Source organism: Poecilia latipinna, unplaced genomic scaffold (genome assembly GCF_001443285.1).
Source record: "Poecilia latipinna isolate Pla-1442-1.1 unplaced genomic scaffold, P_latipinna-1.0 Scaffold83, whole genome shotgun sequence".
NCBI classification, from domain to species: Eukaryota; Metazoa; Chordata; class Actinopteri; order Cyprinodontiformes; family Poeciliidae; genus Poecilia; species Poecilia latipinna.
The window spans coordinates 446495-459420 of record NW_015112699.1 but is presented as its reverse complement, the minus strand read 5'-3'; the positions used below and the strand labels follow the sequence as shown (position 1 = coordinate 459420).

Here is a 12926-nt window from a genome sequence, read left to right as displayed (position 1 = left end):
ATATTTTGTGTATATTTTATTCAAATTTTGTGCTTTATCCACAGGACCTGTTTTGTCCCTATTCTCAAGAATGACTGAACCGTAACATTGCTAAATTAGCTCAGAATGACTGAGCTGCTTTAGGACACATTCTAAAACACTGCAAAAGGTAGAGAAGCTTAATGTTCAAATGTGGTTTATCTGAAAACAGTCAGCTGATTCATTATGTACCATCAACCAGTTACCTTTTGAGGGGGTTTTGTCACCACTACCTCTGCGTACTTCAGTGAGACATAGTTGGAATCCTGCATTTAAATCCCATCTGTTTTTTGTTTTGTTTTTTTTCCGTTTTAACCTAGCATTTGAAAATATTTTTGCCAAAGTGAAATGTGGAGTTAGGAATGCGTTTGATATATGATTACAATAAAGGAGAGCTACAAAATAAACTAACTTTTGAATACTAAGCGTGTTATAAAGGTTCAAATCGCAAATGCCGAGATGGATATTTCTGTTATTGCCCATTAGTAAACAATATTCTTTTTACTTCCGCCTGTCATCGGACTTCAACAAGTGTGAAACATCAGGGGGAAACCGTGGCTGTTTATTTATAAACATGTATAATTTGGGCAATATTTAGCCTCCTAATACTAACTGTTCTACTTAAGAGGTCTACATTCGACACATAAAATGCGTTTGTGAGCCCAACTCAATAGTTCAATAGAGATTGTATATTTTATATATAGGGTATTTTACCCATAAGTCTTTGTAATGGTAGCGTTTGCAGTGCCGGGGTTTCCGTTACTGCTGTATCGCTCGCAACTGAGCCGGCTGGATGTGCCAGCTCATTATTGGCATATTCAGTAATGATACCTACCATCCGAAAAACTTTTACTGGCCATTTTATATTAACTTTGTATATCATGTATACAATGACATACTAGAAAGATATAATGATTCCAAACTATTTATGCTGAGATTCAGTTAAAAAATAAGCCAAGATCATCCATCACACTGAAAAATAGACACAGTGTTAAGCCTCTTTCAAAAGACAGTTCTGCGACAAATCCGCAAACGGACAAAAGAGTCAAGCTCAACTAGCCAGTGAAAGCAGCTTTTCGTACCACTCCTGTCTTCACATCCTCTTACAATCTGCGATTTTTTTTTATAAAATGTGTAAACACGTTCTTTATAAAAAAAAAAAAAAAAAAAGCATTTTCTAACATTTTTTATATCAACCAAGTTAAAATTATTGCATTGAGAAAACAATAATCAATAAAGGATTAGGATTGTGTTTCCATGTATGAATTACATATTAAAAGTTATTTCCCAGGGCAAGAAGAAGTGAAGCTATTTGGGAAACGGAAGACTCGGCTCTTGCTGGCGTTCTAAGCCAAAAGATTCGGCTCCCGGAAAGGACACGCAAATCCCAACGCTACATTCCGCGCGAAAACACGGCCTGCGCGCCCGAACTGCATAGCATCCACGTTAGGAAGCGTCCACAGACTGGCGGGTCACTGTGGATCCGTGCTGTGGTTAATGACAGCGGGCTCAACCTGGTGTTTTAACAGTTTTAAAGCAGTTTTATCGTGTCTGTCTTTCGGCTTTTAAGTAGCTTTTTACGATGCCATCCAAAACGTCCTTGTCTTTGCCCGACGACGTGAGAAAGAGGTATGGTAATATAAAAAAAATGCTAATATTGTGATAGGTATATAGCAACCTATGTTATTTTAGGAGTTACAACAGCAGGCCTGGAAATTTGTCACTTACCCCGCTGCTTATGACTGCTGAATTTCACCGCTTTGCTTGCAGTAGCATCTGCAGCTAGCGTTAGCTTGTTGCCAATTGTCAAATTCAGCTGGTAGTTTTTCCTTCTGATATTAGCTTGCTAGCATGGTTAGCCTCACAATGGATGGGTTCGTGTGCGTGATTTGGCGCCACTCATGAAGTTTTCTTATTTATGTTTTTTCCCCGTTCTTTCTGTTTACGTGATTTCAATATTACGATATATAAGTCAGCGTGCTGTTCCTTTGGGATAACTGTAACGTTAACTTGTCATGTGTTGTCGGTATAGGTTGCAGATGCTGGATGAAGATGGATCTCCAGAGGAGGCAAGTAAAGTTTGTAATCACTAACACTGTATGGCTGCTTCGTGCGACCCATGCTGTAATAGTTATTACGTCTGCTTCATTAGAATTTAATAAAATTAAGTTTGACATAATTAAGGGAATGTAATTGTGTGTTGTATTTTTTTTTTACCTGAAATTGTCATTACTGTGAACCTGTTATTTCAGGATCAGGTGAAAGAGAAGCTAAGGTTGGTGCAGGACTTCCTGCATGATGACGCTCAGGACCAGCTGACCAATCTGGAGGAGAAAATGAAGAATTCAGAAATCTCAAAGGTCAGGGATTCTGTGTATTTATTTCTGTTCTTGCCTAGCTACTTGAATACATATCACTACATTGAAAAGTACATTTGTTTTATTGATTCAGTTGCAAAAATGAAAACTTGGTTTGTTTTTTTCTGTTAAATTTGGTGATGGTAGCTTAGAGTGTTTCTGTGGGACCATAAAGTCCCACAGACACCTTAAAATCACCCACTTATTCGGTCAGGTGTGTGCTTTATTAGCAGACTTCAGCTCATTTGTGTTGTTTGGATGTAATCTCCAGACAGTTTATCAGCTCAAGGAAGCAAGCAGAGGTTTAAGGTTGCTGAGTGCATCCCTGTGTTTGAGGTGCTTTTGATAAGACAGCCTGTATCACCTGCTGACGGTGACATTGCTCCCCCAAATCATCACAAACTGTGGAAGCTTCACATTGAACCTGAAACATCATGAATCCAGTGCTTCATCATTGTTCAGTCTTCTTTTGGCTACAGTTAATCCTTTAATCCTTCCACCTTTTTCCTTCCCCAAAACCTTCCATGAATGTGTTTAGGAACAGCTCTGAGAGAACTTGTTTAAGGATGAGCTTCTGTGGCCGGTTTGACCGTCTGCTGGACAACTGTCAAGTTAGCAGTTTTCTTCATGATTAGCCTTAACCTAACATTTCCATATTAAGAATATCTTCTTTAGTCGGATTTGTAATACTTTGGTTTGTCTTGTCAGATTTATAAGTTTTAATCGGCTGTAACGTCATAATCATATTAACTAATCCTAAGAAGAGTCACTGTGTATTTGACACATTTAAATTCATTTCCTCATGATTTTCTTATTCATGAAGATGCTCCTATAATCTGCCGTCTAACTGTAACTTTTTTTTTTTTTTTCCTCAGGAGGTTTACATCTCTAAAGTTAAGGTCTTGCTGGGCAAAGAGCTTCGTCTTGAAAATGGCTCACATGAGGACGGCGTGGAGCAGAATGGAAAGGCGAATGGGTTTGCTAATGGCTCCCATAAAGATAAAGAGGACGAAGATGTAAATATGGTGACAGAACGAGAAGAAACAGAAACCAAGTCACCAGCTGCTCTCAAAGGGAAAGGTGGACGCAGGAGCAAGGCAAACTCTGAAACTAAAAGTTAGTTTCACACTTGCTCCATCAAATTCTGATTTTTGATTATTTATTTTTTTTATGTTTTGAGAGACTTTTTTAATTTCCTAAACTATTTCGTAGAATCACCGACCAGCACCAGAGTCACCAGAAACAGTGGCAAACAGCCAACCATCTTGTCACTGTTCTCCAAAGTGTACGTAACGGCTTCATGTGTTCTGAAAAGAAAAAGGAGAGTCAAATTATTTCTCTCAGGAAGTGGCTGACATTTAAATGGATTTGCTTTACAGTCAGAAACGCAAATCCGAGGACTTGAACGGAGAAGCTGTCAACGGAATAAATGAAACGCAGAAAGAAGACGACACTGAAGAGGTGATGATTTTATTGATCAGCCGATACGAACGTCTGATCAGGGTTGGACTTTCAGTGTTTGTTAAAAATCTATTTTGCACTTTGTTGCAGACTCAGGAGGAGAAACGCCTCAAGGCGGATTCTGATGAAAAGTAAGTCCTTGCCTACCCGAAAGATTTATTTTTTACTCCTGGAGTGAATTTATTACTTCCAACTTTTGTCTTGTTTTCTGCAGACTTGCTCCAGAGGAGTCAAAATCCAAGATTACTAAACCAGGACCTGCTGCAAAGGTATTGAGATGCTTCTTTTAAACATTGATGCTGTGGTTTGTAACAACATGAACAGCTTCAGTGTTTTTCTTTGACTTATTTCTATTTTTTTTTTTCTCTCTCTCTCTCTCCAGACGCCGCCTCCTAAATGCCCTGACTGTAGGCAGTATCTGGATGATCCGGATCTGAAGATGTTTCAAGGGGATCCTGATAACGCGGTGAGAGCCTCGTGTTTTCAGATGGTCAGAGCCCCTTCAGGGTGGCGTTTAATTCCAGACCTGACTATTTTTAACCTCCACCTTCAGCTTGAAGAGCCAGAGATGTTAACTCATGAGAGTTTGTCGCTGTTTGAGGCTAATGAGGACGGATTTGAGAGTTACGACCATCTGCCACAGCACCGGATCACAAACTTCGGGTATGGAGATCCGGTCTGGATCCAAGCTGCCGTGTGCTCTGTGATGGTTCTTGTCTAAGTGGTGTGTTGTTTCTTTGCAGCGTGTACGACAAGCGCGGCCATCTTTGCCCGTTTGACTCTGGGCTGATTGAGAAGAACGTGGAGCTTTACTTCAGCTGCTATGTGAAACCGATCTATGACGACAGCCCGGGCTTAACCAGTACGACGGTTTCCTTCGAGACGTAAACCTTTTGTTGGTTGCTTGGAATTCTACAACATATGCTGCGTTTTCTTCGACTCAGGCGGTGTTTTTGCCAGAAAGCTTGGACCCATCAACGCCTGGTGGATAACTGGTTTCGATGGAGGAGAAAAGGCTTTAATTGGATTCACAACATGTAAGTTCTCCTCTTCTTACCAAACGCCTTACGCCGTTTAAGCGACTCGCTGACATCGTCTTCGTTTGTGCAGCTTTTGCTGACTACATCCTGATGGAGCCCAGCGAGGAGTACGCTCCCATTTTCGCACTGATGCAGGAGAAAATCTACATGAGCAAGATTGTGGTGGAATTCCTCCAGAAGAACCCAGACGCCACCTACGAAGATCTTCTCAACAAGATTGAGGTGAGTTCTTGCGTGAAAATTTGAGCACTTTGAGGCTTTTTTTTTTTTCTTTTGTGCTGCGCCTCTGATCGCCTCTGTCCGTTTCCTGCAGACCACTGTCCCTCCAGCAGGACTGAACTTCAACTGCTTCACTGAAGACACCTTGCTGCGCCACGCCCAGTTCGTGGTGGAGCAAGTGGAGAGTTATGATGAGGCCGGCGACTCAGACGAGCAGCCAATCATTGTTACTCCCTGCATGAGAGATCTGATCAAACTGGCAGGAGTCACCCTGGGAAAGAGGTAAAGATCTGTGACCGTGAGCCGACGATGAAAGCTCCTGTAAACAAGCTGTTGTTGTTTTTTTACTACTTTTGTATTCGTGTATTTATACTCCTCGTCTCCCAGATATCTAATATTCCTTTAACATTTCCTAATGCAGCATGCAGCTGTACTGGTAGGTAGGCTTTACTGTGATTGCATTTAGCTTGTTTGTGGCTGTGTTCGTGTGAAACATTCCAAAGCTTGATACTCAAAGATCCATACCATAATTCATGCTAACATTTTGTTTTTAACCAGGGTTTTGCTTTACATACCAAATTATTTTCCTAGTTTAAATATAGCATTTTTTATCAGTAGGTGTGTGAATTGCTGCCAGTAAAATGTACACTTGGCTTCAGGCCGTAGCAGCAAGTTTGTAAAGCAGTCTAGTTTTTGCTACATTAATGTGTTCACTTTTGGTTTGAGATGTGTAAACTGGTAGTTCATTAAAAAAAAAACATAGTTTGTCTCTAGAAGAGGAAAAATCTTTACAATCAAGAGTTCTCCACATTCAATACCTTCACTTCAAAATGCTTTTTCCATCTGGAGTGTGTGTTTTTGTTTCTCTGCTTGTTGCGTTGCATGGCCTTACGCTGGGGTTTAACGGCCAGAAGCGTCATAACGTCATCACTCCACATGTGATGAGGGGAAACCAAAACAACAGCTTCAAATTAAATAACTGCCTTCCATTGACAGGAGAGCTGCCAGAAGACAGACCATCCGCCACCCAACTAAGATCGAGAAGGACAGCAAGGGACCAACCAAGGCCACCACAACCAAGATGGTCTACCAGATTTTCGACGCCTTCTTCGCTGATCAAATAGAGCAGAATGATAAGGAGGGAGGAGTCAAAAGGCAGCGTTGTGGAGTCTGTGAAGTGAGTTGGAGAAGGCCAACTGGTTCATGCCAAGCTACGGTGATCCTTCTCTGCACCTCTACATGAATAAAACGTTTGATTTTGTCACCCTAGGTGTGCCAGTCTCCTGACTGTGGCAAGTGCACAGCATGCAAGGACATGATCAAATTTGGAGGAAGTGGCAAAAGCAAGCAAGCTTGTAAGCAGAGAAGGTGAGGATGTTAAAGCAGCAAAACAAAACACAAATTTAGTTGGTTTTTTTGTTTGGTTTTTTTTTTGGTTTTCATCTCATTTTGTTCTGTCTCTTTAATGTTAAACTTTGTAATTATTTTCCCTTAGATGTCCAAACCTTGCTGTAAAGGAGGCTGAGGATGATGAGAATGTCGAGGAGGAAGATGTTCCAGCAGAGAAGACCAAAAAGGTTCTTCAAACCAAGAAAAAGAGGCAGACCCAGTCCAAACTTGCATGGGTTGGTGAGCCTGTTGAGGTAGGATTTAATGTTGTGATAACAGGGTTGGATTTTCTATCAAACACAATCTGCATAATGACAAAACAAAAAACAAAACAAGATTCACTGCTTGAGATTTTGGGAGTTTAGATGGTTTCAATCAGAAAACAAAATTCTGTGATACCTGCGTTCTGCCAGCAGGTGGCAGTAGCATTACCATCAACATGCATGGAAACCAGCAGTTGTAGGCTGAAGCATGTTTCCGTTAACACGATTTACAGTTTCCTGTTAACATCACCATGAAGTGAGGCAGATTTGTTGAAACTCAAATCAATTACATGATTCTTGTGCTTTCTATAACAGAAAGTCAGGTTAGTTATTTGCAAAACATACATCTTGTTTTTTTTAATAATCATAAAATATCCAGTGTGGAAGTGATTCATTTTTATTTTTTAATTTACAGTCTTCCTTACAAAGCACCTCACGTTTTTGTCAAATAGGGGTGGTGGTGTGGGCATGGGTTTTTAACTCTGATTCTCTTCAGACCGTAGGGAAGAGGCAGTACTACAAGAAGGTCTCCTTGAACGATGAAGTGCTGGAAGTGGGAGACTGCGTCTCAGTTTCATCAGAAGATCCGTCCACTCCCCTGTATCTGGCAAGGTATGACATCTCTTTATGTCCTCTAACGTCATCAAGAGTCTAACCTGCTATTACCTAATGGGATATTCCTCTCCAGGATCACGTCATTGTGGGAGGACAATAATGGGAAGATGTTTCACGCCCACTGGTTCCTCCGTGGGATCCACACAGTCCTCGGAGAGTCCTCTGATCCTCTGGAGCTGGTTATCGTCGATGAATGCGAAGACATGCTGCTGAATTATGTACAGGGGAAAGTGAACGTCATGTACAAAGCTCCATCAGACAACTGGTTCATGGAGGTCAGTTGGTAGTCTTGATGCACTGTGTATTGCATTTTGTCCTGAATTGCTTATTTAGAGGCTCCGGTTATTTCAGGGTGGGGTGGATGTTGACCTGAAGGTGATTGACGACGATGGGAAGAGTTTCTTCTACCAGTTCTGGTATGACACCGAGTTTGCTCGGTTTGAGACTCCTCCTAAGACTGAACAGTCAGAAGACTGCAAGTTCAGGTAAATGGCTTTATAAACTTTAACCTGTTCAATAAGATCAATAAAAAGGCATGTAAAATAATTTGTTTGGCATCGAATAATGCCAAGGATTACTACTTTATTTTTCTAGCTTTTTATGATGTTGTTTCGTTAACTTGGTTACGTTTTCATTTAGGTTCTGTGGCAGCTGCGCCCGTACTAAAGAGCGTGATGAGCAGGAAGTGCCTCGAGCGTTTGAACCCCTGGAGAACGAAGACAGCGACAACAAGGCTCTGTATGCGTTGGCCTGCTTCAAGGGAGAACAGTTCAGAGTTGGAGACAGCGTCTACATGCCTCCTGAAGCCTTCAGTTTTAGGTAACAAAAAATGTTTCCTTGTTTAAACAAAGTAGAAATGATTGGGTTTCTGTAGCTCGAACGGGTAGATATAACAAGGCTGCTGGAGATGAACTTGATTTATATTTGGTGCAATCAGAAGTCCAGTGACTGAGAACAGAGATGCAAACAAACTGTTGGAAGCCAACCAATCACTGACCTTTTTGACTTTTCTGGAAAAGCTACAGTAAATTATGCAAAAGAAACCAACACTTTCTGTACTCCTCCTAGTTTCTGATGTGACCTTACAAGCAATTCTGTCAGGCAATTTGGTTCATTGTTCTGTACTTTATGGACTACAAACAAGATGTCATTCAAGCAACCTGCAAGTTATGAAATGGTCTATGAGAAATCGTCTCGATTTTACTGAGGATTGACTTGAGTGGTAGACTGACTGATCTAATAATTGACATGTGGGTCATGGTCCATACGAACTGTTTTGTGTGGAGCACTTTTTTTATGCAGTAAAGTGCAACAAAGTGATTTATGGAATTTAAAACCATGAAAAAGCATGCAAATCTCTCCAAAGAATAATGAACAAAGTAAAAATGCTTGATGTAAAATAAGTAATGAGCAGAGAGAATAGTAGAATGTCGCATGATAAAAGAGAGGAAACCCCAACAAGGTTTCTTGTATGCTTGGTGGTCTTTAGCTGTAAGGAGTTTGGTTTAGTGTTGATCTCTAACTTTACCTTCTTAAGCCAAAAACATTCTTTTTCTGCATAAAGGGAACTCTGTCCCATCCACTAACTCGGTCATAAGAAGTGTCTCTTGGTCATGTCTTTAAACAGAAATATAAAACCGTTTTTGTATAAGAATTTTTTAAATATGAAATAATCAGGTGACTCACTACCTTTTTCTGTTTTTTTTGTTTTTGTTTTGTTTTTCAGTGTGAAACCAGCCAGCCCGGTGAAGCGCTCCCACAGGAAAGAGGATGTGGATGAAGATCTGTATCCAGAGTACTACAGGAAGTCTTCAGACTACATTAAGGGCTCAAACCTGGATGCCCCAGAGCCTTTCCGTGTTGGCCGCATCAAGGAGATTTTCTGTCATCGCCGCAGCAACGGAAAATCGGACACCTCAGAGGTCAAGCTGAGGCTCTACAAGTTCTACAGGTACATGTTTCATTCATTTTCAGGATCTATAAGGGGGGTTTTGTGTAAAGGAGTGAAGAATTAACAGATATTTGTGTAAATAATCAGGCCGGAGAACACACACAGAGGTGTCAAAGCCAGTTACCATACAGACATTAATCAGCTCTACTGGAGTGATGAGGAAGTGACAGTTAGCATGTCTGAGGTTCTCGGACGTTGTCAAGTAGAGTACGCAGAAGACCTGAATGAATCTGTCCAAGATTACTCCAGCGGTGGACCGGACCGCTTCTATTTCCTGGAGGTACGGCTGTAGCCTCTTCTGTTTTTCTGCTGTCAATTCAAATTTGCCTGAACTAAGCATCTCTTCAAGTGTAGCATATGTCTGATATTAGTTCTGTCTTACAGGCTTACAACGCTAAATCAAAGAGTTTTGAAGATCCTCCTAACCATGCCCGCTCATGTGTTCATAAAGGGAAGGGGAAGGGCAAAGGAAAAGGTTGGTTTTTTGGGGGGAAAAAAAGGCCCTACATGCATATCTTGATGTTCTTGAATTTGTTGCTGACAGATATTTCACTTTACGCTTATCAGGCAAAGGCAAAGGAAAAGCATCACAAGAACCACAAGAGTCTCGCACGGAACCACAGACACTTAAAGTACCAAAATATCGCACCCTTGATGTTTTCTCTGGCTGTGGTGGACTTTCTGAAGGCTTCCACCAGGCCGGTAGGTTCATATTGCATTTCAGTTACCAGAATATTTCACACAAATATGTTGCCCATAATTTCCTCTTGTTGCAGGGTATGTGCATATTAAAAAGTTTTAAATTCACATTTCTAAAATTAAGTCCTTAAAACGTTTTGAGTTAATTTTAAAGAATGTAAGTCGGCCTTAAATATGCAACAGCTCTGAAATGTTGTGGCAATACTAGTTAAACTCGTGAAACCTCCAGATATCCCGTGTTCCCTTCAGGTATCTCCGAGACCCTCTGGGCTATTGAGATGTGGGAGCCTGCTGCACAGGCGTTCAGACTCAACAATCCTGGCACCACGGTGTTCACAGAGGACTGCAATGTCCTCCTGAAGCTGGTCATGTCTGGAGAAAAGACCAACTCCCTTGGCCAAAAGCTGCCTCAGAAGGGAGATGTAGAAATGTTGTGCGGCGGACCTCCTTGCCAAGGTTTCAGTGGAATGAACCGCTTCAATTCTCGCACTTATTCTAAGTTCAAAAACTCACTCGTGGTCTCCTATCTGAGGTGAGTGTTTTGTTGACTCGCCATGAATATTAATTACATGGAAGACGATCCAGTTTGGATTGCTAATTGAATGGCTCCTCATGCAGTTACTGCGACTACTACCGACCGAAGTTCTTCCTGCTGGAAAACGTGAGGAACTTTGTATCCTTCAAGAACTCCATGGTCCTGAAGCTGACTCTGCGCTGCCTGGTGCGAATGGGCTACCAGTGCACCTTTGGAGTCCTTCAGGTGGGTACCACCGTGCAGACCGCTCCGTTTCTGTTGTGGATGTTTGAAACTGTCCTGTTGAGGCTAAACCAGATCTGTTTTCTCCTGCTCATCAGGCCGGTCAATACGGCGTTGCTCAGACCCGCCGCAGGGCAATCATCCTGGCTGCTGCTCCAGGAGAGAAGCTTCCTCGCTACCCTGAACCTCTGCATGTGTTTGCTCCCAGAGCGTGCTCGCTTACCGTGGCGGTCGATGAGAAGAAATACGTCAGCAACGTGACGAGGTAAAAAAAAATACAACAAAGTTTGACCTCTGCAGGTCTGCAGATCTCTGTAAGGATTGTGGATCTAACTGTTCTGTTGTCCATCAGAGGGAACGGTGGCATCTACAGGACCATCACAGTCAGGGACACCATGTCTGACCTGCCCGAGATTCGCAACGGTGCCGCTGCTTTGGAGATTTCCTACAACGGAGAACCTCAGTCCTGGTTCCAGAGGCAGATCAGAGGCTCGCAGTACCAGCCCATTCTCAGAGACCATATCTGCAAGGTCAGCTGTATTTTAGTTTTCACATAACCTCATCACAAATTACTGCAGTTCACGTTAAATAATCAATTCTGTTTTCAGGACATGAGTGCTCTGGTTGAGGCCAGGATGCGTCACATCCCTCTGGCTCCGGGCTCCGACTGGAGAGATCTGCCCAACATTGAAGTTCGGTTAAAAGACGGCACTACGACAAAGAAGCTACGTTACACGCATCACGACAAGAAGAACGGACGCAGCAGCACCGGTGCTCTCAGAGGCGTCTGCACCTGTGCAGGAGGTGTGCAAGGTTCATTTACTTGATTTCTAATAGAAATGATGACGCTTGCATCTCCAGCTGATGAAATGTCTGGTTATTTTAGGGAAAACCTGCGACTCTGCCGACAGGCAGTTCAACACGCTGATCCCCTGGTGTCTGCCCCACACTGGGAACCGCCACAATCACTGGGCCGGGCTGTACGGCAGACTGGAGTGGGACGGCTTCTTCAGCACAACCGTTACCAACCCTGAACCCATGGGGAAGCAGGTACGTTTGCTTTCTGGACAAGAATTTCATGGCTAACCCCCAAAAGCAATTATCCAATACCTTGGAAGTATGGAAGTTCATTGTGTGGCTCATGAGTAAGATGTGGATGCTTCTATTTCATAATAGACCTAATTCTTTTTTTCTTTCCTTGTGATTTTAACCTAAACCTGTAACTACAGGGCCGTGTTCTGCATCCAGAGCAGCACAGAGTTGTCAGTGTGAGGGAGTGCGCTCGCTCTCAGGGCTTCCCCGACACCTACCGCTTCTTTGGAAACATCTTGGACAAACACAGACAGGTATTTAACAGAAGCATTCCCTCCCCCCCCCCAAAAAAAACTTACATTTGGAGATGAAATAATCAAGGGTCTAAAATAATAAACACAAGTTCTTGATCAGAAATGACGTGCGTTTTCTCTCCCAGGTTGGAAATGCTGTCCCTCCCCCCCTCTCCAGAGCCATCGGCCTGGAGATTAAGAAATGCGTCTCAGACAGGATGAAGGAGGAACAAGCTACAGCTGGTGGGTAATTTGGTTTCTGTCCGTTTCTTTTCTCCAAACCTGCATTTACCATTTAAACGTTTTTTTTGTTTGTTTGTTTTTCAGACGTCAAACAAGAGAAGATGGATGTCTCTGATTAATTTCTCAATTTCCATGTTTTAAAGGTTTTATTGCTGATGTTGGAATACTTTTTAAAGTAATTTTGACTTCCAGCTGTCACCAAGTGGCCACTATGTACTATGTAGTAATCATTCCATATTGAGTCTTAATTGTTTTTATTCATGTTGTTAAATGTTAAATGTGGAATAAATTGTATGTAGATTTTATATGTAATATTTCAAATAAAGTTCTTCTGAAATTGTATGCGATTCATTTCATTAATACCAGTAATGGGGATGCAGCTTTTGTACAGACCTGTCATCTTTCACACACATCCAGCTCAGCAACTGGCAATAGCTGGAACAAATTTAACCAACAAGGTACACAAATGTCAAGATGATTTATTTCAGTAAATCTAACAATTCTTAATGTATAGCTTCACTACATACTGATTTTTCAATTTATTCAGGGGATAATGGGTTATAGCCTGAAATCTAAAACCCCAGTATGG

General features: G+C 41.9%; 1 protein-coding gene across 2 annotated transcripts; it reads left to right on the top strand.

The window, feature by feature from the left end:
• The first annotated feature begins 1404 nt into the window (after positions 1-1404).
• dnmt1 (DNA (cytosine-5-)-methyltransferase 1) lies at positions 1405-12679 on the top strand. 2 transcript variants are annotated; one of them, XM_015020736.1, is made up of 35 exons: positions 1405-1647; positions 2051-2087; positions 2271-2378; positions 3251-3491; positions 3588-3660; positions 3755-3836; positions 3927-3967; positions 4051-4105; positions 4219-4302; positions 4390-4499; positions 4580-4698; positions 4781-4873; positions 4947-5098; positions 5190-5377; positions 5517-5531; positions 6092-6272; positions 6366-6463; positions 6591-6738; positions 7244-7359; positions 7436-7637; positions 7714-7847; positions 8002-8181; positions 9089-9313; positions 9401-9593; positions 9698-9788; positions 9881-10015; positions 10262-10544; positions 10631-10772; positions 10868-11034; positions 11122-11299; positions 11378-11573; positions 11656-11819; positions 11999-12115; positions 12241-12337; positions 12422-12679. In XM_015020736.1, exons 1-35 carry the CDS (start codon positions 1601-1603, stop codon positions 12454-12456), a joined length of 4527 nt encoding a protein of 1508 aa, XP_014876222.1. In that variant the 5' UTR covers positions 1405-1600; the 3' UTR covers positions 12457-12679. The 2 variants fall into 2 exon arrangements, with proteins under 2 accessions (XP_014876222.1, XP_014876230.1); XM_015020744.1 differs by lacking the exon at positions 5517-5531.
• Positions 12680-12926: the final 247 nt, after the last annotated feature.

Coding starts and splice junctions, on each gene's coding strand:
- dnmt1 (XM_015020736.1), top strand. CDS start 1,601: ATGCCATCCAAAACGTCCTTGTCTTTGCCCGACGACGTGAGAAAGAG. Junction 9,314..9,400: donor AGGCTCTACAAGTTCTACAG/GTACATGTTTCA, acceptor GTAAATAATCAG/GCCGGAGAACACACACAGAG. Junction 9,594..9,697: donor ACCGCTTCTATTTCCTGGAG/GTACGGCTGTAG, acceptor TCTGTCTTACAG/GCTTACAACGCTAAATCAAA.